The 26,060-nt window shown below is 49.5% G+C and overlaps 3 protein-coding genes across 8 annotated transcripts; 2 read left to right on the top strand and 1 right to left on the bottom strand.

Moving 5' to 3' along the window:
* The first annotated feature begins 550 nt into the window (after nucleotides 1-550).
* LOC136460312 (uncharacterized) lies at nucleotides 551-1,117 on the top strand. Its single transcript, XM_066460064.1, has one exon. The coding sequence runs from the start codon at nucleotides 551-553 to the stop codon at nucleotides 1,115-1,117; it is 567 nt and encodes a 188-aa protein (XP_066316161.1).
* An 11,213-nt stretch (nucleotides 1,118-12,330) lies between these two features.
* On the bottom strand, nucleotides 12,331-14,768 carry LOC136457799 (uncharacterized). Of its 6 annotated transcripts, none has more exons than XR_010759809.1 (4): nucleotides 14,317-14,768; nucleotides 12,896-12,949; nucleotides 12,574-12,754; nucleotides 12,331-12,415 (listed from the first exon to the last, which is right to left on the bottom strand). XR_010759809.1 is itself a non-coding variant. In XM_066457804.1 (4 exons), exons 1-4 carry the CDS (start codon nucleotides 14,406-14,408, stop codon nucleotides 12,387-12,389), a joined length of 315 nt encoding a protein of 104 aa, XP_066313901.1. In that variant the 5' UTR covers nucleotides 14,409-14,768; the 3' UTR covers nucleotides 12,331-12,386. The 6 variants fall into 6 exon arrangements, 2 of the variants coding, with proteins under 2 accessions (XP_066313901.1, XP_066313902.1); XR_010759810.1 differs by lacking the exon at nucleotides 14,317-14,768 and adding an exon at nucleotides 13,169-13,305 and having other exon boundaries at nucleotides 12,574-12,686; XM_066457804.1 differs by lacking the exon at nucleotides 12,574-12,754 and adding an exon at nucleotides 13,169-13,308.
* Nucleotides 14,769-24,113: 9,345 nt separating this feature from the next.
* LOC136460311 (uncharacterized) lies at nucleotides 24,114-25,496 on the top strand. Its single transcript, XM_066460063.1, has 4 exons — nucleotides 24,114-24,458; nucleotides 24,543-24,808; nucleotides 24,882-25,122; nucleotides 25,362-25,496. The coding sequence occupies exons 1-4, from the start codon at nucleotides 24,114-24,116 to the stop codon at nucleotides 25,494-25,496; spliced, it is 987 nt and encodes a 328-aa protein (XP_066316160.1).
* Nucleotides 25,497-26,060: the final 564 nt, after the last annotated feature.

Raw genomic sequence — 26,060 nt, 5'->3', positions numbered from 1 at the left:
GGACCAAGACGAGGGCCCCTCCACACAAAGGGGTAAGAAGAACAAAAAGGATCGATGCTGATCGGACAACACCGCATTGGTAGCCATAGCTGATCGCATGGGCAAACAGCCCCAGCAGGGCCTGCCTGACCACTTCAACAAGCTCAAGGATAGCCTATGCACCAACCATGCCTACCCCGTCAAACACCTCTACAAGGACTGTGAGCTCCTCAAATGTTTCCTGTGATAGGCCGGCGGGCCGAAAGGAGACGGTAAAGAGGCGGCAGCCAAGAAGGGAGGCACGGCAGGCTAGGACGGGGACAGCTTCCCCAACCCCAAGGAATGCATCATGATCTTTGGGGGATCCGAGGCCATCTGCTCCAAGTGCTAGCACAAGGTACGCTATAGGGAGGCATGCACCACTGAGACGGCCGTCCCCTTCTTCCTTAGCTGGTCGGAATCTCCGATCACCTTCGATCAGAGAGACCACCCCTCACACGTCACGAGACCAGGATGCTACCCACTCATTGTTGACCCCATCATCCGCAAGAAGTGCCTCACTAAGGTGCTGATGGACAGAGGCAGCGGCCTCAACATCCTCTACGTCGACACCCTCAACACCATGCACATCCCCCGAACGGAACTTCACCCAGCGGGCTCTCCCTTCCATGGGGTGATCCTAGGAGCGCAGGCATACCTGGTCGGGCAAATCGACCTACTCATCACATTTGGCAACCGAGCCAACTTCCGCTTGAAGGTCATCACCTTTGAAGTGGTGGACTTCCTGGGGTCCTACCACACCATCATGGGGTGGCCATGCTATGCCAAATTCATGGCAATCCCCAACCACACCTATCTCAAGCTAAAGATGCCAGGACCGAACGACGTCATCACCGTGAGCAGTGCCTTCTTGCACGCCTTCATGTGCAACCACGAGCACTTTGAGCTCACCACTGTGGTCGTCAACTCGTCCGAGCTCCCACAACTCGGGGAATCATTAGCCCCAGCAGTCCTGGACTACAACAAACTGACTTCCTCAATGGCCTTCCGCCCGCTCGAGGAGGCCAAGGCGGTGGGGATCGACCCCATTGACCCAACCAAGATGGTGTGGATTGGGACCCAGCTCCTGGCCAAATAGGAATACGAGCTTGTCGACTTCCTACGCGCCAATCACGATGTCTTCGCATGGTAGCCTTCTGACATGCCGGGCATACCGCGGGAGGTTGCCAAGCACGCACTGTGCCTCATCTTAGGCTCAAAGCCTACCAAGCAGTGCCTATGTCGCTTCGACGATGAGAGGCACAGGGCCATAGGCGAAGAGATCGCCAAACTCCTGGCAGCCAGATTCATCAGAGAGGTATTCCACTCCGACTGGCTTACCAATCCTGTTCTTGTTAAAAAGAAAACCGGGAAATGGATAATGTGCATTGATTATACTGGCCTCAACAAAGCATGTCCAAAGGATCACTTTTCTTTGTCGTGTATAGACTAGATAGTCGACTCCACCTCAGGTTGTGAGATCCTCTCCTTTCTAGATGCCTACTCGGGCTATCACCAAATCATGATGAAAGAGTCTGATCAGCTCACAACCTCGTTCATTACCCCATATGGTTCATACGCTACATAACCATGCCCTTTGGCTTGAAGAACGCTGGCGCCACCTACCAAAGGTGCATGCAGCAATGCTTCGTCGACCAAATTGACCCGCTCGATCAGCCTAATCAAGCCGAAAGGCTGAAACCAACAATCGCCGTCTATGTTGATGATATAGTGGTCAAAACGGCTCAAGCTTGCGACCTAATCACAAACTTGGCCACGACATTCGTGAACCTTCGAAGGTTCAACATCAAGCTGCATTCCAAAAAATGTGTTTTTGGGGTTCCAAAGGGGAAGCTGCTTGGATACATTGTGTTCGAGCGTGGCAACGAGGCCAACCCCGAAAAGATCATGGCCATCTCCAACATGGGCCCTATATGCAACATCAAAGGTGTGCAAAGGCTCACCGGCTGTCTGGCTGCCCTTAGCCAATTCATCTCCTGGCTTGGCGAACAGAGCATGCCACACTACAAGCTCCTCAAAAAGGCGGATGCCTTCGTGTGGACTGAGGAAACTCAGCAGGCTCTAGAGAGCCTCAAAGCGACACTGATGTCGGCCCTGATCCTCGTCGCTCCCAAATGGGGAGAACCCCTCCTCCTCTATGTCGCAGCGAGCAACCATGTGTTGAGCGCCACCCTAGTCATCGAAAGGGAGGAGCCAGGACACCACCTTAAGGTCCAGCGACCCGTATACTTCATCAGGGAAGTACTCACCGACCCCAAGGTCTGGTACCCCCAGGTGCAGAAACTCTTATACGCCATGCTGATGGTGACCCAAAAGCTCCTGCACTACTTCACCGACCACGAAGTCGCGGCATCACTTCATATCCGCTCGGGGACATCATCCGCAACCACGACGCCATGGGATGGATCTCCAAGTGGGCACTCGAACTCATGGGCCATGACATCAGGTATATCCCCTGTACCACTATTAAGTCTCATGCTCTCATGGATTTTGTTGCCGAATGGACGGAGGTCCAGCTACCGACTCCGGACGTCACCCACGAGTACTAGACGATGTACTTCAATGGGCCCGTCATGGTGCCCGGCTCAGGGGCTGGAGTGGTTCTAATCTCCGCAGATGGGAGTAGGCTCCGCTACACCATCTGCCTCCACTTTTTAGCCTCAAACAACGCCACAGAGCATGAGGCCCTCATCAACGGACTATGCATCGCCATCGAGCTTGGCGCCACATGACTCTACATTCACGGTGACTCAGAGCTGGTCGTCGATCAGGTCATGAAGGAGTCCTCCTACAAAAGCCCCCTCATGACAGCATACTGCCAAGAGGTGTGCAAACTCGAGGGTAAATTCTAGGGGATAGAGCTGCATCATGTCCCCCAAAAGGACAATGATGCCGCCGATTTTCTTGCAAAATTGGCCGCCAGGAAGGATCTATCCCCAAGCGGGGTCTTCATCAATGATCTCCATGAGCCATCCACCCACATCCTGGAAGGTCTGATCCAAACACCCTGATGCCAAGCCGGCACCTGGGGGCTCCGACCCCAACACCAAGCCGACACTCAGGGCTTTGACCCCAGTGCCTCTATGATGACATAATCCATTGACGTCGCTATATTGGCACTCGATCAAACCGACTGGCGAGCGTCGCTACTCGCCTACCTCCTCAAGAAGGTTCTCCCACCCAAAAGGACTGAAGCCCGACAAATCGCTCAATGCGCCAAGACCTTCATCGCGCTCGGTGATGAGCTCTACAAACAGAGTCCATCGGGGGTGCTCATGAAGTGCATCCCTACCAACCAGGGGAAGCAGGTCCTCCTCGAGGTCCATGCTGAGATCTGCGGATATCACATGGCCCCAAGGTCAATGGTCGAAAAGGCCTTTCGCCAAGGATTTTACTGGCCCACCGCGCTATGAGATGCAGAGGAGGTCATCCACAGGTGTGAAGGATGCCAGTTCTATGCTCGGCAAACCCATTACCGGCATAGGAGCTCCAAACCATCTCCATCACCTGGCCGTTCATGGTCTGGGGCCTTGACATGGTGGGACCCCTCAAAAAGGGCCCAGGCAGCTTCACTCACCTGCTCGTAGTGGTTGATAAGTTCACCAAATGGATAAAGGCCAAGCCCATCACCAACATCCGCTCGGAAGAGGCGGTCATATTCTTCCTCAATATCATCTACCGGTTCAGCGTTCCTAACTGTATCATCACTGACCACAAAACTAACTTCACCGGGAAGAAGTTCCTAGACTTTAGTGATGGATACGGCATCAGGATCAACTAGGCCTCGGTCGGACACCCACATACTAACGGTCAGGTCAAGCTTGCCAATGGCATGGTCCTCCAAGGACTTAAGCCATGCATCTTCGATCGACTCAACAAGTACACCGGGCGATGGGTTGCGGAGGTCCCAGTAATCCTCTGGAGCCTGAGAACGACCCTGAACTAATCCACGAGGTTCACACACTTCTTCCTGGCCTACGGAGCCAAAGCAGTGCTGCCCTCCGACCTCGACCACGGTGCCCCAAGAGTGAAGGCTTTCGACCATGACCGAGCCACGGAGGCTTAGCAAGACACAGTTGACCTGCTCGAGGAGGCCCGCTAGATGACCATCATCCGCTCCGCTCGCTACCAGCAAACTCTCCGTAGGTACTAAAAAAGGAAGATCAGGGGGAGGATCCTTGAAGTCAGTGATCTTGTGCTCCAGAGGACCCAATCAACGAAGGAAAAACACAAACTCTCTCCACCATGGGAATGACCCTGCACGGTGACTGAAGTAATCCGACCGGGCGCCTACCGACTGAAGGACAACAATGGCAACATTCTCACCAATACTTAGAACATTGAACAGCTACATCATTTTTCCCTTAAATTTGGTCTTCCGCTTTTTTATTCAACACTTGCTCCTGTAAAGCACCCCAGCCCGAACACTTTCAGCCTAGGTCACTCGGGGGCTCCATGAGGGTACAATACTAAATACTACCTCTCTTTTTTACTATCACATGGTAAAAACTTTATCCCCGAATGAATGAGCATTCCATTCCTTTGATTACCCTACGTGACTTCATTCTTACTCCCAACCGAACGCACCCCGCCATGACCTACGGTTATGAGGAGCCAAGCCCCGTGGGCCATGCCTAGGTTCTTAAAAGCTATAGCCTATAGAATGAACGGGTAGGTGCGAAGAAGAAAGGATAAAAACAAAGCTATGCTAGGATAAAAAATAAGGAACGGATAGTGATTCTATCACAAAAATAGAACTAATATAGTCATTGATACAAAAATTGTTCACATGGGGCCCCCACAAACTTAACGATTACATTTGTTGACTACTTCTACTCCAAATACTACTATGGCCGCTCAGTGGCATCGGTTGATGCCAAACAAGAGGCCACGGCTCACGCCGCCGGACATAACCACCTTCGTAAGGGCCTACCCAGTTCTGCTCCCTCGACTTTGGTGAGCATAATGGATACCTCAAGGGCCCTGCTCGATTCTACTCCCTCGACTTCAGTGAGCGCAACGGGTACCTCAAGGGTGTCGCACCCATAGATGCTTAGTAGAAGAGCATGGAGCTCCTGACCTTCTCATGCAGTTGAGGCAGCTCCTGGGCAGGGACACTACCCGCCGAGGTATGGCTGCCGTGGCTGGAAGATATCTCATCAAACTTTATGAACTAGCCAACCTGAGCAGGTGCAAGGGCGAAACCTCCCACCAGCGCAGTCCCGAGCGTCTTCCTCTCCAACAAGGCTCGCCCGGAGACAACTCGCCAGAAGGAGTCCACGTGCGGCTCCATCCCGATGAAAGCCTCATAGACGGTGACAAAGTCAGCGACGTACGGCACCCTCTAGTGCGCCACCTTCTTCGGTGGAACCAGCCCCTTCTCGGCGAAGCCGGCCATCACCATCTCATCTACATTGGGGGACCTCCAACTAGACACTGTGCTCCGAAATCATGAATGGGTCTGTGAGTTCTCTTTTCCTCCTCCCTTCCCCTATTTAAAGAAAAGGCAGAGCAGTTGAGGAGAGGCGAGAGGACTAGGGCGAGAAACCCTCTCCGTTCCCCCATTTAATGTGGATGGGAAATGACGGGACGCGCCCTGACCGATGGGACGTACCATGCCTGATGGAACGACGTCTGGTTAGATGGGACATGGCCTAGGTATGGCCCACCACTACCACAGACCGAGCGCAAGAAACAAAAGCGCCACCACACGCAGGTGGCCCTCCGCCTTCCCAGGTGGAACTTGGAAAGGCCCAACTACGGGATCTCCGCCCAAGAGAGACCATCAGGCTTCCTAAAGTCAATCAAACGGCTTAAGAAAAACACTGAGAGACAGGTAAGGAGCAAAGGGATGCCCCATGTGGGCCATGCTGACTTCGTCATGAATGACGAGCATGGATCCTGGTTGGACATTTTCGATTGAAGCTCTTCAAAACCCCATCACTCGAGTCATCAAGGTAACATTACTGACCCCCGCTCTTTCTTTGTAATCATTCATATATCCATACACATATTCATTCCATACGCCCGCGCCCCCTGAACGATTCTACCCGAATCGCCCAAGGGCTCAGGAATTAAGGCAGCGCATATGCGGTTAAATGCATCGCAATGCTCCATGTTGCATCACGAAGCGGCAGTTACCTCATTCAACATGAGCGATGACCGACCGAGGTTCGAAGGCTGGCCCACGAAGGGCTCAAGGCCACCTTGTGTCAAACAGAGCCAGGGGAGAAAACACAAATGAGCCCTGAGTGGCCCTCACCCAGTCTGCCCTAAAGCAGATAGGGTCATCTCAACCTTCTCGTTCGATCCTAAACCTCTGCCAAACCCATAGAATCTCCATCGAGGGGAGACCAACGGGCCATCCGGGTCGGTCTCCAGAACGACCCAAGCATATACCAGGATGTAGGTTAATGAGCAGTGGAATGTCACAAGAGGGCTATGCTGACCCCGTCACGAACAACGAACCCAGATTTCACTCGATCATACCTGTTAGCGAGCTCACCGAGTGCGTCACTCGAGCCCAAGCCATCAAGGCAAGCGACAAAGCTCAGGCCCTCCGGTTGTGAGAAACCGAGGACGGGGTAACGCACAAAACTCAAACCAAGCCCAACGGGGCTCAGGGGCTCAAGACACCTAAAACTAACTGCATCGGCTGCGCGGGCTGCACCAATGCTAGGATCCACGAGCTTCGTCTCGCTCGATCCCTAAACTAACTGCCTTGGCTACGTGGGCTGCACTGATGCCAGGATCCACGAGCTCCGTCTTGCCCGATCCCTAAACTAACTACCTCGGCTACGTGGGCTACACCGACACCAGGATCCATGAGCTCCGTCTCGCTTGATCCCTAAACTAACTGCCTCAGCTGCGCGGGCTACATCGACGTCAGGATCCATGAGCTCCATCTCGCCCGATCCCTAAACTAACTGCCTCGGCTACACGAGCTGCACCGACGCCAGGATCCATGACCTCCGTCTTGTCCAATCCCTAAACTAACTGCCTCGGCTGTGCGGGCTACACCGACGCCAGGATCCATGAGCTCTATCTCGCTTGATCCCTAAACTAACTGCCTTGACTGCGTGGGCTGCACCGATGCTAGGATCCATGAGCTCGGTCTCACCCGATCCCTAAACTAGCTGCCTCTTCTGCGCGGGCTGCACCGACGCTAGGATCCGTGAGCTCCATCTCGCCCGATCCCTAAACTAACTGCCTCGGCTGCATGGGCTGCACCGACGCTAGGATCCACGAGCTCTGTCTCGCCCGATCCCTAAACTAACTACCTCGACTACGTGGGCTGCACCGACGCCAGGATTTGTGAGCTCCATCTTGCCCGATCCCTAAACTAACTACCTCGGCCATGCGGGTTGCACCAACGCCAGGATCTGCTAGCTCTGTCTCGCCCGATCCCTAAACTAACTGCCTCAGCTGCGCGGGCTGCACTGATGCCAGGAACTACAAGCTCCATCTCGCCCGATCCCTAAACTAACTGCCTCGGCTATGCGGGCTGCACCGACACCAGGATCCACGAGCTCCATCTCACCTGATCCCTAAACTAACTGCCTCGACTGCACGGGTTGCACCGACGCCAAGATCCGTGAGCTCTGTCTCACCCGATTCCTAAACTAACTGCCTCGGCTGCGCGGACTGCACCAACGCCAGGATCTGCGAGCTCTGTCTCACCCGATCCCTAAACTAACTGCCTCGGCTGCGCGGGCTGCACCGACACCGGGATCCGCGAGCTCTATCTCGCCCGATCCATAAACTAACTTCCTCGGCTACGCACGACAACTTGGTTGACAACTCTGTCTCAACTAAAATGCACGCACACACGCCCGCTGACAAAAGCCCCCAGGCGATTCTACCTGAATCACCCGGGGGCTCGGGGGCTACACCCGTGGGTGGTGCGCTCACGTGCACCCGCTGACAAAACAAAACTTCCCCCGCTGGCAACATGAAAACCCCAAGACGATTCTACCCAAATTGCCTGGGGGCTCGGGGGGCTACACCCACAGGTGCGCTCACGCGCACCCGCCGTCAAAACAAAAATCCCCCAGATGATTCTACCCGAATCATCCGGGGGCTCGGGGGATCGGGTTGGGTTCATAAACCCGGGGTCCCTCAGAGACCGGCTTCCCAGCAAAGGCTCGGCCCAGCAGACAAACGTTGCAAACGACGTGCAACTCTTGGGCCGGCCCAAAAACTTAAACGATAGGCCGAAAGGGCGATCCAAGTCTCCGACCGAAAGGCCTGGCCGAGGAGAAACGGTGCCCTCTTCCAACTCTAGCCCACCTCTTCGACCAAAAGGCCTTGCTTCTGGCTCTAACCCGCATCTCTGACTGGGGATACGCCGAACCCCTGCTCACTGCTCTTCTCCAACTGGCGCAATCAGAGCCGACTGGGACCGACTGACCAAGGACGCCTGCTCGGTAAGGACCAGGAAGCGGACGAAGAAAGTAAGATAGGGCACTCAAGTCAACCGCAATACAAGGACCGTACCCTGTGCACCTGTAGGACAGTACCCTGCAACCTCCCTGGCATGATAGAACCCAAGAATTGTTGTAGGCGCTGACATTTACCCCTACAGTGTTGTGGGCGCCATCAACTCCCATACCAGACAAATACGGTAAGGCTCCCCGCCCCACGTGCCTCTGAGGCATCAACAGTGTTGTGGGTGTCGGCATTTACCGTACCAGGCGAACATGGTAAAACCTCTTACATGCCTCTGGGTATCAACAGTATAGCAAGCACCGACGTCTGCCGTACCTGAAGAAGACGATGCAACCTCCCACGTGCATCTGACATTAAATAGTATTGTGGACACCTACCATCATCTTGTACCCACCGGCATGGGCAACAAGACTTAGTAGCATACGCACTCTCTCCCTCTCACTTGTAAAGCCACCCCCTTCATCTATAAAAGGGGATGCGCTCTCTCCCAAAAGGAGATCGATCAGTTCACTTGTATTGATTCACCCTATGTAACTTTAGACACTCTAAGGTTATACCGAGCACATACTTGAACACTTAGCACATAGCGGGGCTCCCGTCACTCTTGACCCTTCAGACCAGAGTCCGACCGGACCTCTTGTACCTCCCATCTTTCTCCCTTCCGTTTGTAACCCTACAGCAAACTTCGAGCACCTGGGCTCAGGAATAAAGTCACCGACCGACTCAAACTGGACGTAGGGCACGTTGCCTGAACCAGTATAAACCCTATGTCATTGAGTGCTAGGCCACCTCCGATTACAACGTACAGCAAAACTACAAATATTTACGTGTTGGTCACTTTTTACACCGACAGTAGGTTTCACATGGATTTGTTCATCAAAATGAAAATTGGCAGCCCTATTGGAAAAAAATCTACTCTACTCCATACAAGAACTAATTAAAGCATCACATACTAGCAATCATCAAAACCGCCATGTAATTAGCTAGGAATTAAAATGGGTTCATAGACACCAACCATTTGGAAGATGGATTCACCACAATTTGGATGTATTCCTCAAAATCCAATTGAAAAGCGCTTTCTAAAATGGAGAAACAACTAGAATGAGAATCAAGCATCTAGCCATCAAAACAATTGTAAAGCTACAAATTCAAAGGAGTGGATGCTTATTACTTTTTTTTTGCGAAAAAGTGGATGCTTATTACTAACCTTAAAGTAAGAAGATTATGCCCATGCTTGAAAATCCATTATCTTCATTGAGCATTTTGGTGAAGAACGACCACAACAATGGTGAATAAGAGGAGGGCACGACAATGAGTGTGCTCGGGATGGTAGAGAGGAGTACCGTAGAAAATCACTGCCAGCGGCTTAAGCCAGAAACCGGCAGGCAAAGTCCACATTTATGCTGGTTTGTGGCTAGAACCAGCAATGATATACCACTGTCAATTTACTGCCGGATCAAGCCATAAACTGGCAGTGATGTGGACTTTCACTGCCGTTTTTTGGGGACTCCCAATCATTTTATGATTTTGAAGCTCAGAACCGGAAGTGAAGAGTCATCACAGTTGGTTCAATAGAAACCGACGCTGATGGGCCGGCACTGTATATCAATTCTGTAGTAGTGATAGGAAGGGACTAATTACAATTTAGACATTAGGCTGGTTGCTGAGTCATGCCACATCGAATCTAAATACCGAACCAAGAGGCATGGATCTTCAGTAAACCACTTAAAAAGTTTATGGAGCCAAAACTGCACTTTCAAAAGTAATAGACCTAGGTGACACACAAGCAAAATTTAATGAACCTAGGATGTATTTAGCTCTTTTGTATTTGATATAAACCTTGGATAGGAATATGAAAAGAGGCTAAAACTGCAGCATATATATGCTTGCGGTTCAACAATCGTGTGCATACGAGGCACCAACAGTGCACATGCTTGAGAAGCCCACGACCTATGTGCATATGCCTGAGGAAAGCCACACGCCATTAGCTAGACTGAGGAAAGCCACCTGTGCATATGCCTCCAAGGAATCGTTGGGAGGATCCCGTTGGCCGTTTGGTAAACAAAGATTTCCTTCACCTAAAAGGCTGGGTGGGCACAACCGTCTCACTCTCAGGGAGGAACGGCACCGTCCTCCCTCACATAGTCACATGCCTGAGCTGCATGCACCATAGCAGCGGCAAGAAAGAAACAGTGTGTCCTCTCCTCTCGCCATTTGTTTCCTAATAACCACCGGTAACCACATGTCATTGGAGAGGGCACGCAAGTACGCACGTTGTGATCACAGGAACAGCTAGCGTCTCTTTCTTCCTTGGTCACCAATGATTGACGACGAGTGCACGCCACAGCGAGATATATATGGTCGCCGTGCCGCACAGCAAGATTTGGTTGGGTCAGAGGTTGCATATATATCTCTTGCTTTCTTTCTTGGAGATCATGGTCAAGCTGAAAAGAAGCAATCGACGACGACGGGTCGTTGTGGAACGTGGACTGGCCTGAGATCTGATGGGTTTAGACGGACAGCGCTAGCTAGCTAGCGGCCCAATCATCTGTGACGATGATGAGGGCGATCTTGCATGATGAGGTGCTGCTGGACACTGCCGGCCCGGCTCATGATCCTGGCATGTGTGTGGTACCATACCGCACGCCTGTGCATGCCCAAGTGGGCAACTGGCCATGTAAACGCAACCAAGAGGGTGTTGTATATTATATTCTTGCTTCGTGTTAGCTTTCTGGTACGCATCGATTGGTGACATCATTTGAGCTGTTTGGTTTGTTCGTTCATGTAGGTTTACAATGACAAGATTCTCCAATACCACTGTGGGGAAGCTTTACCAATTACCATGTCAAAAACATAGGAATAGTAAGGGAACTTCGAGGGGGAATTATGTGACCTCACCTAGGGATCAACATAGGCCACCCTCGGCTTCTACCATGTTCCTCGCCCCCGTGCTGCCTCCCTCTCAAATCCGTGACTCCTGAAGTCTTATATAACCATAAGGATGCCGATCGCGGGGTTATTTCCCTCCCCAATAACTCATTTCTTTCCCCTTTCTCACTCTCCTAGTATTGTGGTGGAAGCACACATTTGACATGATGTTATTGTTTGTCTATGGCAGCACACGTCAAATCCATGTGACAGAGGCTCTTCTTAGTGCGGGAGCAGCTAGATCTATACTTGTTAGGTTGGTGGTGGTCGTGTGTGGCGTAGTTGATGCAGTCAGAGACACATCAATCTGGATATAAGATGTATCCAGAATTGGCTCTTGGCTGAATCTAGGGACATGGGCCATGTGCACACCAGTGCAAGGCGATCACTAGGTTGATGATGGCAATGGCTGTGGGTGCCGTTTTCTCCTTACACTACAAGAAATGTGGCTTTACATGACGGATTACTTTGATCACAAACACTCGAAAACACGTCACGGTTAACTTACCATGACGATCTAAAAAAAGATCATGTATCCCACGTCATACATTTGCTAGACCGAATCGAGCCGTCATAGATTGGCATTTGTGTTCGTCATGGAATCGTTGGAAGTCCACTTAGCCCAAACTGAGCCCGATAGTGTGTGACAAAATTGAACGTCATAGCCATCTACCATGTAAGATGTTTCTCCGTCTCAGATTTGAGTTGCCATGTAAGCAACATGTGTTCACCAAAATTGACCATCACAGATTATATAATGAAAATCACATAAAGCCCAACAATTTGGTTAACTCAATTTCCAGTACATTAACACAACATGTTCTGATCATCATAAAACTTAAGGAAACTCACAAATAGGTCCTTTTCAACCTTCACATCTATTACAATAGCATTCTGGACAGCCAATGCATAGGCTTGAATTTTTTTTTTTTTGCTGTATAGTGGCACTCCTTCAAAAAAAATCCATTGCATCAGGTTCCTGGTCTTTGTACTTGTCTCCCTGGAAATGATACATATGCAATATTAACTCACATGTAGGCAAATTAAACCGTAGGCAAGGAACAAGGCTGACATGTACAATAAGGACAGATAATAATGCCTAATCAGAGTTCACCTCAAGACAGATAATCAAGTCTCAAACAATTATTGCTAACTTACCTTGTCGAAGTGTTGCTACTGCTATCTGAAAACCAGGGAAGGCACGCCTGATGGCTGTCAAATGTTTTCTGATCGGCTTATCGTTCCTAATCGGTCTGGTACCGCTAATCGGTCTGGTACCGATTAGGATGATCAAGACGATTAATTGACGATCAGGACGATTAATCGACCTCTGATCGGTCTAATCGTCCATATAATCGTCCAGCATATAGCAGGACTATATAAGTATATATCATATATGTATGGTATATATATAATATACCATATACTATATATTTATATAGTAGACATCGAGCATATTTCTAGTTAGTTGGTTACTTACCTATGAGATCTGACTCTATATTCTTGTCCCAGCCTCCATATGTTTGTTGATTTTCTACATGAATAATAGATAACTTGAGTAAGTAGATACAAAAGAATAGTGTGACAGACTGACAGCATTACAGCAGCACATACTCAATCCAGATCCAGAAAAGTAGGAATTAAGAAAACTAGAATAGTCCACAGCTTACTTAATATAGTATGAGTACTGAGTGCATACTACAAACTAAATAATTAAACACTGCAAACAACATTCAGAGTTTTAATGACTCACCATTAGAGGAGGAGCTCATCTTCGTGCTCCCTGGACCTGCAGCCTGCAGGTGCGGAAGAGAATAGGCAACCCTACAGCAGAAGAGAGGAGGAAGCAACAAGCAGCAGGGAAGATCCACGGATGGGTTGCTTGGATTGGAACTGAAAGGGAGGGAGGAGGGAGTGAGATGCACGCAGCAGGGAAGAGATGGAGCTCAGCTGCACACACAGCGGGAGTGAGGAGTACCGAGGACTGAGGACTGATGAGAGAAAGAGTGGGGGTGAGGTATATAAGAGAAACCCTAATGGGTCTGGCCCAAATAAATATAGCCCAGTAAACTGAAGTAGCCCATCTGCCAGTGCTGATCGGCAAAGAGACCTAATCGGACGATTAATCACGAGTAATCGATGATTAATCGGACGATCAGGTTTCTGATCGCTCTGATCGAATCGGAGATCCTAATCAAGTGCTAAGTACCGATAAGGATGATTAATCATGATTAATCGCGATTAATCGGACGATCAGAAAATATTGGCTGTCACTGTTGTACAGGTAGAGACAGAGAACAATACAAGTTAGAAGGCAAAAGCAGAATTTTAATCCTACAACATCCAAAAATGACACATTCTGATTGTCAACTACATCATCTAAAAATAGAGAACATTACACAACTCTTCTTGCAAGTGCTTAGTGCATCTAAAAACAGATAACATTACACAACTCAGCTTCAAATCACACAATCTCACAAATGTTGCATTAGAATTTTCCATGAGAGCTACATCAAGTATATAAAAATATTACCCAAGTATGAACAACTACAGCTTCACTGTATCTAAGAATGTTACCCAAGTATCATACATCCAGCATAGTTCAAACACAGTACTACAACATTTCGAGTATGCTACAAGTGTCATTTTGTACATCATGACTAAAATACTAGATACAGCTAATACTACCTACAAACAAGCAAAATGAATCACTCTGCTTCTGAACTGCTGCTGCATAGCCATGCAGATAGGCAACGCTCCAGATCTAGTCCGCCATAACAAATCCACTCAGAAATGTGTCAAATCGTGACAAAAACCAAATCCACTAGCAGCTTAGTGCAGCAACAAATAGAATTAGCACACAAAGTACCATCAAAGAAGAGGAAAGGAGGGAATGAATACCTGTGTTGATCCCTGTTGTGTTCTTCGTCGACAGGAGTCAGGCTGCCGCCCGTGCGAGCTCGACGGAGCTGCTGTTGCTGGTTCCCCAGCATGTCGCCGGAGCTGCAGCTGGCACTAGCTCTCTCGTCTCTACCGGGATCTGAGAAGTCATTGGTGGAGAGGAGAGATTAGACCGGAGCTGGTGCTGGGGCGAGGGCCCGCGCTCGCCGCAACCTCATGCCGCCGGGATCTGGGGAGGGCGCACACAACGACGCGAGCTGAGGAGCCGTAGGACCACCGCCGTCGCCGCTGCATCGCCCCTGCTGCCTTGACGCCGATGAGAGAGAGGGGTCATGAACTGGAAGGTGGAGAGAGAGGGACGATGCCTGTGGAAAGAGGAGGGAGGGTCGGAGGGGAGAAAGAGAGAGGGTGAGGGGCGGTTGACGGGAGGGAGACAGGGAGGGAGGCTAGGGTTTGACCTGTGGTGGGCTTACAGTGGGCTTCGGGTTGTACTACGACGATTTCTTATAACGTCATCTCTAATTCATCATGTAAAGCCAGATTTTTTTTTGTAGTGTTAGAGGCATAAGTTGATAGACCCCAATCCTCATGGTGTGAGATTTTGCAAGTGAAAAGCTTGTCTATCCTATAAAGGAGATAGCAGCGCCAGTGGTACTTTGTATCCCTCCTTGGAGGCATCGTTCTAGAAGGCTCTTGCTTAATCCTGACATTCATTGAAGGCCGTTGCTTCTATGGGTTAGGAGGAAAAGGGATGTTCCAATTTGATGGAGCTTTTGTGGAAAAGAAAAGGCTCAACTATTACTCAAGGCATTGATTACTGTTTTGATAGCTAGGTTGCTAGAGGACAAGTGAAATTCAGATATATACAAAATGTTTTAGATGTACTGTTCATCACCTTCTTTGTAGGAAGACAATTGAGTTTGATGGACTTTAGCCATCTCTTTTCATAGTCCAAGAAAATAACAGAACTATGCCAAGCTAGCTTTTTCTCTGTAATTGGAATGTAGGTTGATAGGTTGTTTTAAGCTTTACCTTTAGTATGATATTTTATATGTTTAGAGTATAATAGATCCCACTTTGTCCCGTTATCCAAAAAAAGAGTATAATAGATCCCTTTTTATTTCTTTCGTTTTTATTCCACTATAACGGTTGTGTATACTGCTTTGTTACAAAGATCGAAACTTTATTTAAATATAAAGGTTACTTCATCTAAAAAGGGAGATAATTCTGCAAATACTATAACCAGGCCATTTGATCAGGTCATTTTGGGCCGACCATCGGCAATAGTCAGTTAATCGGAGCTCTAGAAAGATCCTTGCGGCCCACATACCTGCCCGTTCAAGATAAACCTTAGCTCGACGAGAAATGAAGCCCATAAAATTTTCAGGCCCATGAATGAATTCCCTGAAAATTGAAAATAGGTCTAGTTGGTTTTGTGGATTGAGTTTCAGTACATAAAAAATCGTTTCATTTCCTTCTGTTTGTTCTCAAAAGAAAAGGAAATTTCCATTTATTGTACTGCATAAATTAATACTACGCAGAAATGAAAGGTGCATTAATCATTTCCTTGTTATGAAATTCAACTCATGAAAAACTTGGCTGGGTCTGCCTTCTGCAGCTCATTCTTGGCTGCTCTCACGCCACTTTGAGCTCCAAAACGCAGGCATGCGTGTAACTTTAATCCTGTCTTCTTAATAAAAGACGTGCTTGAACAGATCCTGCACTTTCGCGAAAAAAAAAGAAATTCAACTCGTGTGCATGGGCTTAAAGCATTGCTTGACTTTTTTTATGGTAAGCATTGCTTGACTTTGGTCCTATTGCAGTACGCTTGTGCATGCCCAAGTATGGAACTGGCCATGTAACGCAAGCAAGAGCGTGTAATGGACCAATCAAAGTTATAATAGATCTTCCAGAAAAATATCCTCCGCTGAGAGCCTCTAATCATTGTGTACCTAGAAAAATACGCACAAGAATTCGTCTCTATTAAAATCAAAGGCTAATAAAACACCATAAAAATTTCAATGGCCACGATTCGATGTGTGATGCTAGGCTTCTCACCCCGTGCCCTACCCCACGCCCCCTACACGCTGTCCACAACTAACAACCCAGGATCGAATCCCCAAATAAACGAAAAAAGCTTCCTTAAAAAATATTTTCTTCTTCGTGGCGGTCGTCGAGCGGCATCGCGGAGCGGCCGCCCCGCCCCAGGTCGCGCTCGCGCTCGCCAAGCGACCGGGCTACCATCCCACAACGACGAACCACGTTACTGCCCTCCTCCAGGCCCCACCGTGATCCCGCATGGCCGCCGACGCTGCCCTTCTCCAGGCCCCGCAGCGATCCCGATCGCGCTTGCGGTCTTCAAGCGGCCGGAACACCATCCCGCGACGCGCTCACGCTCGCGGTCGTCGAGCGGCCGTGCCACCACGTGACCATCTCCAATTTCCGGCGGCGCGTGGCGGACGCGGCGGGGGACCTGGAGCGTGCGGGAGTGGACGAGCCCATCAAGGTACATGCGGTGGCGGCGACCGGTGTGAAGTGGGACGCGGTTCACCTGGGCTACGTCGGTCCTGCCCGCACTGCGGGCCCCTTGTCCTAGAAGGACAGCGAGGAGACGCGGTGCCGCAAGGAGCAGCGCTGGCTGCAGGAGGAACAGCGGTGGCTCCGCGAAGAGTCGCGTTGGCACGCCGAGCGCGAGGCCCTCCTCGCCTAAGTCGCCGCTCTGCGACTCCGCCTCCGCGCGCTCCAGGGATCGCGCAACCCGTCAGCCAAGTGCTACGTAAGTCACCTGCTCCCTGAGTCAGAATGTTTTGTGGGCGCGCGCGGGTGTTCGATGATTCGCCTGACAGAGCCGGCTTGTGTCACCATCCGAGGAGACCTACTGGAGGCTGCTCGCTGAGAAGCTGCTCAACAAACGAACATGTATCCTCGCCTTCAGGAACGAGCCGTATGAGTCTGAGAACGTCTCGGCAACCATTGCAGCTTCCTCCCACCACACCAAGTCGGCCAAGCAGCGGTGGCATATTCCCCAGGTATATGCATTTACTGCGTGTTCATCACTTGGATGGCGATTTCTGATGCTGCTCGAAATGTATGCAATCTGTAGAGAGGACTCTAGACGCACCAGAGCTTGTTGATGACGACTAATACCTCAACCTGCTCGACTGAGGGAGCAACAACTTGCTGTCCATTGCTCTGGGTGACACGATAAACCTATGGGATGCATCCAGTGGGTCCACATCTGAGCTTCTGATCATCGACAATAACAGTGGTCCCATCACAAGCGTCAACTGGGCTCCAGATGGCCAGCATATCGCTGTTGGGCTCAACTCGTCTGATGTCCAGCTCTGGGACACCAGCTCCAACTGACTGGTATGTGCAGTGTCCTTGGTCATCCAAAAATGCGTGCACGTTCTCTGTTGTTGAATTCAGGTCGTTCTTTCCTTGCAGTTGAGAACTCTCAAAGGTGTGCATGAGGCAAGAGTTGGCTCACTGACATGAAACAACAACATCCTCACCACTGGTGGCATCGATGGCAAGATCGTGAACAACGACGTGAGAATTAGGAACCATGTTGTGCAGACATACGAGGGGCACAATCATGAGGTGTGTGGGCTTAAGTGGTCTGGATCAGGGGCACAGTCATGGATGACACCAATTTTTAGTCTCACAACTAAGTTCCCCAATCTCAAATCCACCATTTTTTTTTTGTCTCTACAGCCTGTGCATTGTATATCAATTAAGTCCAGTTTTGATTATATTGTCAATGTTCACAAACGGATGCCATATTGCAGCTGTCAAAACATATCAAGGAGAAAAAGATAGAAGTAAATGTTTTAGTTTTGATGTGGTATTTTTTTCCTTTTTTTCTGCAGGCTAATCTCTTGCTTGATGCTTTTAACAAGAACAGAGCTTCATTCTCAAGACATGATTAATGAAAAGCTTCAGAAAGCTAAAGAGATTGGTATGGAAAGCTTCCCCTGTTCGTTAGATGTTCGTTAGAGGCTTACACTGTATATATTCAGATTTTTGTATGATAATATATTTTTCTGAAAACTTGGTCACGGGATGCTGTGAGTTTATACTTGACTGTGTACATTCAATTTTGTATATATAATAATATTGTATTTCTATCGCTCATTCAGTTTTCATGTGTATTCCTGAAATACCGCTGTTGCATTAGCACGGGGTATATAGTAGTATATTCTTGCTCCGTGTTAGTTTTATGGCACGCATCGAGTGGTGACCGACTGACCGTCATTTGAGCTGTTTGGTTTGTTCGTTCCTGTAAGTTTACAATAACGCGATTCTCCAATATCATTGTGGGAAGCTTTACCAATTACCATGTCAGAAATGTAGGAATAGGAAGGGAACTTAGAGGGGGAATTATGTGACCTCGCCTAGGGATCAGCAGAGGCCCCACTTAGCTTCCTACCATGCTCCTCAATCCTGCGCCTCCCTCTCCCACACATGACCTAATGCTGGTAGGAAGCTATGTGGGAGCAGGCCACACTTAACTTCCATATTTTGTTTCAAGTAATAATATGCTGTGAGACTGCTAGTTGTACTAGTCAGGTAATGTTGTTTCACATAACCACTACACCCCCTTTCAAAAAAAAAAAACATAACCACTACACCCTGCAAGTACGGAGGTACCGCTCTGTATTCATGATGAAAAATATTGACTACATATTGACAACTACTAAGCCCTGCAAGTACAGAGGCTTCATATGCTGCTGCAATGATAATGTCATCTGCTCCAATTATGGAACTTTTTAGAGATAATTTCAAGAGTACCAAATATATCAGTTCTGAAGTTACCGAGAAGAACTTCAGAAATCACATTTTCTGTGTACTGTGCACTGAAAACTGCAGCATTGCATTATCAGGTTTGTCTAGTGCAAGTTTTCCTCTCTTTTTTTTCTTGTACATTGATGCACATTCTTTGCTTAAGCTGCAGTAGCCATCATGCCTAACTGAGATTGGATTTGGGACTGATCCCTACTAGTGTTTCTTTCTGTTATGCTTTTTGTAGCTCTGTTATCCTCCAGTAACAATGACATTGATGAAGCATTTTTGTTTACCCTGTACTGCTTGTGTATAGCCTCATCCTCCTGGAGTTTTTGAACTGAATGAATTGGGTAATTGAATTAGAAAAGTAGTGTGCTTGTGCCATTTATATTAATTAGTTGGCTTGTTAGCTAGTCAATTCCTAGAGCCATATTAACTTGCAAACCACGGCCGTAGAGCCTCCACGAATTGCGTTCTTCACTACCTATGCATCTAGGCTGTTGCCGATCAATTTCATCCCAGCCATATCTTCGTTTGTGTGCTTGTCCTGAAGGTGTTTCTTAACTCCAGCATGGCTGAAAGGAAGTGAATGTGTCAATATAAGGAACAGAGAGGCAATGAATTATTTATATTGGCTGGTACAAGCTTTATTTGATTTAAAAAAAAAATATTTGCGCACTAGTAGACTAATTGCAGATAACATTTGTGTATGAGCCTTGATTTGATCTCTTGTTTGAAAACTGATAAACTAGATTCAGATTTCAGAGTAACGAAGAAGCTAATTTACTATTACTCTCTGCAGCTCTTCAAAATGGATGTGTCCATGGCTACTATACTGCTCATTACCAATCCCCGAAGCTGATGTTATGCACGTGGCAAAAGTTACTGGAAGGAAGACCAGACCGTAGCAATGTGAGATAACAATGATGGTATAGTTCAGAAGAAAAGAAAATGGTGAATAGTTGAAGCCGAAAGCGGATCACGATGACCATTTGGGGGAGATGTAGCCACAACATCTGCCCATCTCCGAGCATTTTGAAGATGGTTATGCTGGGAAGGAGAGCCGAAACGGGTGGTTATGCTGGGAAGGAGAGCCGAAACGTGGTGAAGCCCGGAGGGGGGGGGGGCGCAGACTGGAGGCTGCAGTGTCTATGCCCACGACGACGACATCGAATGCAGCGGAAGGAGTCCCTCAATGTGTTGCATGTGGCTGTCATCGTCACACTGCACATGGTTCGTCCATCTCGGACCTTCAATCTTTGTTTGGGCCTCTGATGGAGTGGCTTCATTCAGATCTCCAAGAGTTCTTCGTATCTCGGCTTGAGGAGGTGGTGCATCCTTTCATGGCTAAGACATAAACCATCAAGTTGCGGCTTGCACAGATGGCCAACCTCAAGTTTCATTGTTGGAGCTAGGGTTGTTGCGTAGGGGATAGTAATGGGAGGTCGGTGGTCGAGGTCTGATCGCCCGGCGGCGGGGTTGCGACGCCGTGCTCGGCGTCGGGGTTCAGGCGAGAGAGAATGAGAGCGAGAGCGCCAAAGAGCAAGAGAGATTAACTCAATCTCTGGCTAACCTTTCATTAAACACATTGTTCAATACTTATACCACAATCCTAACAACTTAGCTGCTAACTTTAAGGGATAACAATCAAAGGGAAATATCACTCCTAAACAATCGGATCGACTAACAAAGAAGCAAACTTCTGGACGGCGTGGTTTGGCACGCCTTGGCTAGTGACCACGCTCTGGCGCTCCTCGGCCTGGTCCACTCCTCAGCCACTTTTCTTGTTGCGACGCTGATAGACGTTGCCCACCATAACATTCATGATGCCTTCCAAGCCTACAAGTGTGTTAGCTAGCGCTATCTACATTACCATCTCCCTCGATTGTGTTGCTATTTCTGTGTTGGATGCAAACACCGTTCATTGCATTTTGCAGCCACAGGAGTGATAGTATTTATATAGAGTACTCTGTGTTGTGCCCTGGGCCCTTCAAATTGACATTATTTCAAATCGTCACTTCAGCATTTTTGAGATAGTGCTTTCAAGTTCAGTACTTTTCTTTGGTATAATCAGTTACTCACATCACATGGCTTCTGTAGCCGGTAGTGATGATGAAGTCTTTTCTAAAGGAAACTTCCATGATCAGTTTGCACAAGCAACTGGACTCAAGATCAACTTCCACAAAAGCACGGTGCCAATCAGGGGCGGATCCAGCGGTGGGGCGGGGGGGGCTCAAGCCCCCCCTACCCAAACCGAATCAGTGCAAATTACTGTAGAGCCCATATGAATTTTTAGGCAAAGTTCTATAGTATAGGGGGAGCTGAGAATTAAGATCGAGCAGCAGTGTTGTTCAGTCCCCCCTAAAATATTTCCATCTCTGACCTTCAATCACAGTGCAAGGAGGGGTAGGCTTCAACAATGCATGTGCCCGCGACATCAGTTGATGCAATGGTGGCAGTCCTACAGTGTCAGCAAGGAGCCTTTCCACAAACCTATCTGGTGCTTCCACTCTCCAACACCAAACTCAGACTGTCCGCCTTCGCGCCCATGATTGCCAAAGTGGACAAGTACTTAGCAGGTTGGAAAGCAACACTCCTTAGCCCTGCTGGCCGAGTGACCCTGATCAATGCAGTGCTTGATGGGCTGCCAACTTATGCCATGGGAGCCCTCTTCCTGCCAGTGGGGGTGAAAGAAGCTCTGGATGCCAAACGACGAGCGTTCCTCTGGAATGGGTCAGATAAAACGACCGGAGCAAAATGCCTAGTCGCATGGGAAAATATCTGCAAGGCAAGGGAAGATGGAGGCCTTGGGATCAGACACCTAGACACCCAAAATCCTTGCATGTTGATCAAACTGCATGATACATTGGCTTCACCACCCCGGAGACTCATCTTGGGCAGCTTGGGCGAGGAGCCATGTCAGACCTCCTCGGGGATGTTACGGGTCCACACTGGGAAGCAATGAGGGAACTGTTGCCGGCCTATAGGAGCATCTCACATGTCAGAGTGGGAGATGGGAAGAAAACTTCCTTCTGGTATGACAAATGGCTGACAAACACTACACTTGTTGAAGCCTACCCCTCCTTGCACAACCACTTCACGATTGGAGATGTTTCAGTAAACACTGCTCTCGGCAATGAGTGGAAGTCCATGATTCGACCTCGACTAACTCCCCAAGCCAAAAATGAGCTGGATCAGTTGAAACACCTCCTCCAGGACGTCATTCTGGAAACCTCTACGGATGACATGCGTTCACCAAGATTGATGGCAAACTTGTTGCTAGAATGATATACAAAGCATTGATTAGAGAAGAGCAGAAACTTCCCTACTTTGACTTTGTATGGTGCAACCATGCTCCCCCACGAGTGAGATTCTTTGCTTGGCTCCTAGTTCAGAACAGAATTCAGTGCAAAGCTAACCTAGAGAGGAAAGGCATTTTATCGGATGCCCTGTGTGAGCTGTGCAAGAGCCAAGACGAAGACGCTGATCACATCATATCGGGTTGCACCTTTGCTCAGTCCTTTTGGGGACGAATTGGCTGGAAACCTAATGAAGTTCGGAGGTTGTGGGAAACCAGAACACCACCCTGAGTGCCCAAGGCGGCGACACCAACCTTCCTGCTCTTGTGCTGCTGGGAGCTATGGAAACATCGCCATGATGCGGTGATCAGAGGAATGACACCGAGCGTGGATAGGTTAATGGCCACTTGCAAAGCCACTGCTATTGATTGGCAATGCCGATTGCCAAGAAGATCCACCGCCTTATCTACTTTCTAGGGATCCATTAGTCTCATGTAACTAAGTTGTTTTACTTTCCCATTTCACCTCATTTGTAACTTGGCACCATGCCTAAACTGGGCTAATGCCCCTCCACCCACCAGGTTTTCCCAGGATCTGTGGTAATTGATCAGGTGGGGACAAATCATCCCCCCGTTGCCTTCCAAAAAAAGGAAACCTCCATTTTTTCATGTAATAATATGCTGCGAGACTGCTAGTTGTACTAGTTGTAAAGTAATATGCTGCTCCCCCCTGTGTACGCGCGACAGGGGCAAGCGTTGAAAGGGCTCCCCTGCTGCTACACTATAGCCGCGGCAGGGGCAGGCGTCGAAAGGCTCTCCTGCCGCACTGTAGCCATAGCAGGGGCAGGCGTCAAAGTCAGCCCTGCTGTCACATCTAGTCACCGTAGTAACATGACAGTCTAACATGTCTGTGTACTAGGATTAGATGGGTAGAGTTGTATATATAGTTTTCCACTGTAACTCAGAGAAGAGAGTGAGTTCAGTTTGTCATCTCATCTGTAGAGCTCCGGCCAACGCTGGTGCTTGTGCTAGGAGTGTGTGCACTCTATTCTCCCTCCCTCTTCTACATCCAGTCGTAGTGTGTGTGCGAGAACACTGGTGAGCGGTCGGCTCACCCGTGCGGGAGATCTTAGGACTAATAAGTGGTATTAGAGCCATACAAACGTCGTCGCTGGACTAACCGTTAGCGATAACGGACGGTTCAAAGATAGGCAACAGCAGCAGCGCTGTTGTGGCTACCCAGCCATGATAGGAGGTCATCATGTGCATGGTGTGGGAGGTCAGTGGCACCACTTAGCCGACACTGACTCACACCAACTATGGTGAGTGGGCGGTAACCATGAAGGTCAAGCTCAGAGCCCGATGGCTCTAGAATGACATTGACAAGGGCACCGACAACGAAGAAGATAACATATTAGCGTTAGAGGCTATTCTCGCTGCTGTGCCACCAGAGTACAAGGAGTCATTGGGGGAGAAGAACTCTGCTAAGGAGACGTGGGAGGCTATTGCAATAATGCGCGTCGGCTCCGACCGCGCAAAGAAGGCGACGGCCTAGCTGCTAAAGCAGGAGTATGTCAACCTCAAGTTAGAGGATGGTGAGTCGGTGGAGGACTTCTCCCTCTGCCTGCAGTCGCTCATCAGCAAGCTGAGGAGCCATGGCATCACCATCGACAAAGAAGAGGCGGTCTCCAAGTACCTCCAATACGTGCCGATGAAGTACATCCAAATCGCTCTCTCCATAGAGATGATGCTGGACTTATCCACCCTCACCATTGAGGATGTGACAGGCCATCTACGGGCAGTGGATGAGCACATGGAGCAGGCCACAGCAACGATGGACAGCGGCAAGCTGCTGTTGACAGAGGAAGAGTGGGCTGCCCGGATAAAGGAGAAGAAGTCTAGGGAAGCCTCCTCTAGCCACGGTGGTGATGGAAAGCACCGCGGCGAGGCTTCTTTGGAGAAGAAGAAGAAGATGGTCGACCCCAACGCCTGCCGACGCTGCGAGAAGACGGGCCATTGGGCAAACGTGTGCCCAAATCATAAGCAGGAGAAGAAGGTTGAGGCTCATTTAGAGTAGGCTAATGAGGATGATGAGGCCACTCTCTTGATGATGACATTATGTGCACTGCACAACATTAAGGCCAAGGAGAAGGGAGAGGTGATGGCGGTGGAAGGGCACGGCAAGGCTCTAAAGGTTGTCAACCTCGATGAACCGCACGCCCAAGTCCACCTTGGACGTGTGGGCGACGAGCAGGAGCAGTGGTGGCACCTGGACTCTAGCGCCAACAATCACATGACGGGCTCCAAGGAAGCCTTCTCTGAGCTCGATGGCAACATGACCGACATAGTGAAGTTTGGTGACGGCTCAAGGGTGGTGATCCGAGGGCACGGCACCATCAACTTCAGGTGCCAGAATGACGAGCACCATGCACTGACGAATGTATATTATATCCTCATAGCTACGTTCAAGCATCATCAGCATTGGCCAGCTGGATGAGCGCGGCAGCGAGGTACTGATCAAGGACGATGTCCTCAGGATTAGGGACTGGGAGCAGCGGCTTCTTTCCAAGGTGAAGAGGTCCTGGAACCGGTTGTACCTGCTTGACTTGAAGGTGGAGCAGCCCATCTACTTGGCTGCATGGCACACGGAGGAACCATGGCTATGGCATGCCCTGTATGGCCATCTTAGCTTCTACGCGCACAGTCAGCTGGAGAAGATGGTTTAAGGGCTGCCCCACATCAAGCACGCATGCGAGCTATGTGACAACTGCCTGGCCGGAAAGTAGAGGAGGCTACCATTCCCAAAGGGGCCAAGTATCACGCGGCGGATGCTCTCGAGCTCATCCACTACGATCTCTGCGGGCCAATCAGGCCAGCCACAAATGGTGGTCGGTAGTACTTCCTCCTACTCGTGGATGATTGCAGTCGCTATATGTGGCTGCAACTCCTGACGAGCAAGGATGAGGTGGTAGAGGCAATCAAGAAGTTCAAGGCATACGCGGAGGCGGAGAGCGACAAGAAGCTGCGCGTGCTGCGGACTGATCGTGGCGACGAATTCACTTCAGTGGAGTTCGCTGCGTACTACGTGGATTAGGATGTGGTGCGACACCACACCACGCCATACTTGCCATAGTAGAATGGCATGGTAGAGTGGCAGAACTAGACAGTGGTTGGCATGGCTCGATCCATGATGAAGGCCAAGAGCATGCCGGCAAGGTTCTGGGGTGAGGCGGTGACCATGGTGATGTTTATCCTCAACCGTGCGCCCATAAAGGCCCTGAAGGGCATCACGCCGTTCAAAGCTTGGTATGGGCGCAAGCCAAGCGTATCCTTCTTCCAGACATTCGGCTGTATCGGCCATGTTAGGAAGATGAAGCCGGTCCTCACCAAGATGGAGGATAGGAGCACACCGATGGTGCTCCTAAGCTATGAGGAAGGTACCAAGGCGTACCGGCTCTATGACCCAAGTGGAGGCAAGGTGGTTGTCTCGCACGACGTTGTGTTCGACGAGAAGGTGGCCTGGGACTAGGACAGTCCAGGCACGTGGAAGCTGGTGGCTTCACCAACACCTTCGTTGTTGAGCACTTGGTCATCCACGGTGGTGGAGACGCTAGAGAGGAGATGCTGACCACTCCAGCAATAGAGCCGAGCACTCCTG

Source organism: Miscanthus floridulus, chromosome 6 (assembly GCF_019320115.1).
Source record: "Miscanthus floridulus cultivar M001 chromosome 6, ASM1932011v1, whole genome shotgun sequence".
In the NCBI taxonomy this organism is placed as follows: Eukaryota; Viridiplantae; Streptophyta; class Magnoliopsida; order Poales; family Poaceae; genus Miscanthus; species Miscanthus floridulus.
This window is presented reverse-complemented; position numbering and strand designations above follow the sequence as displayed.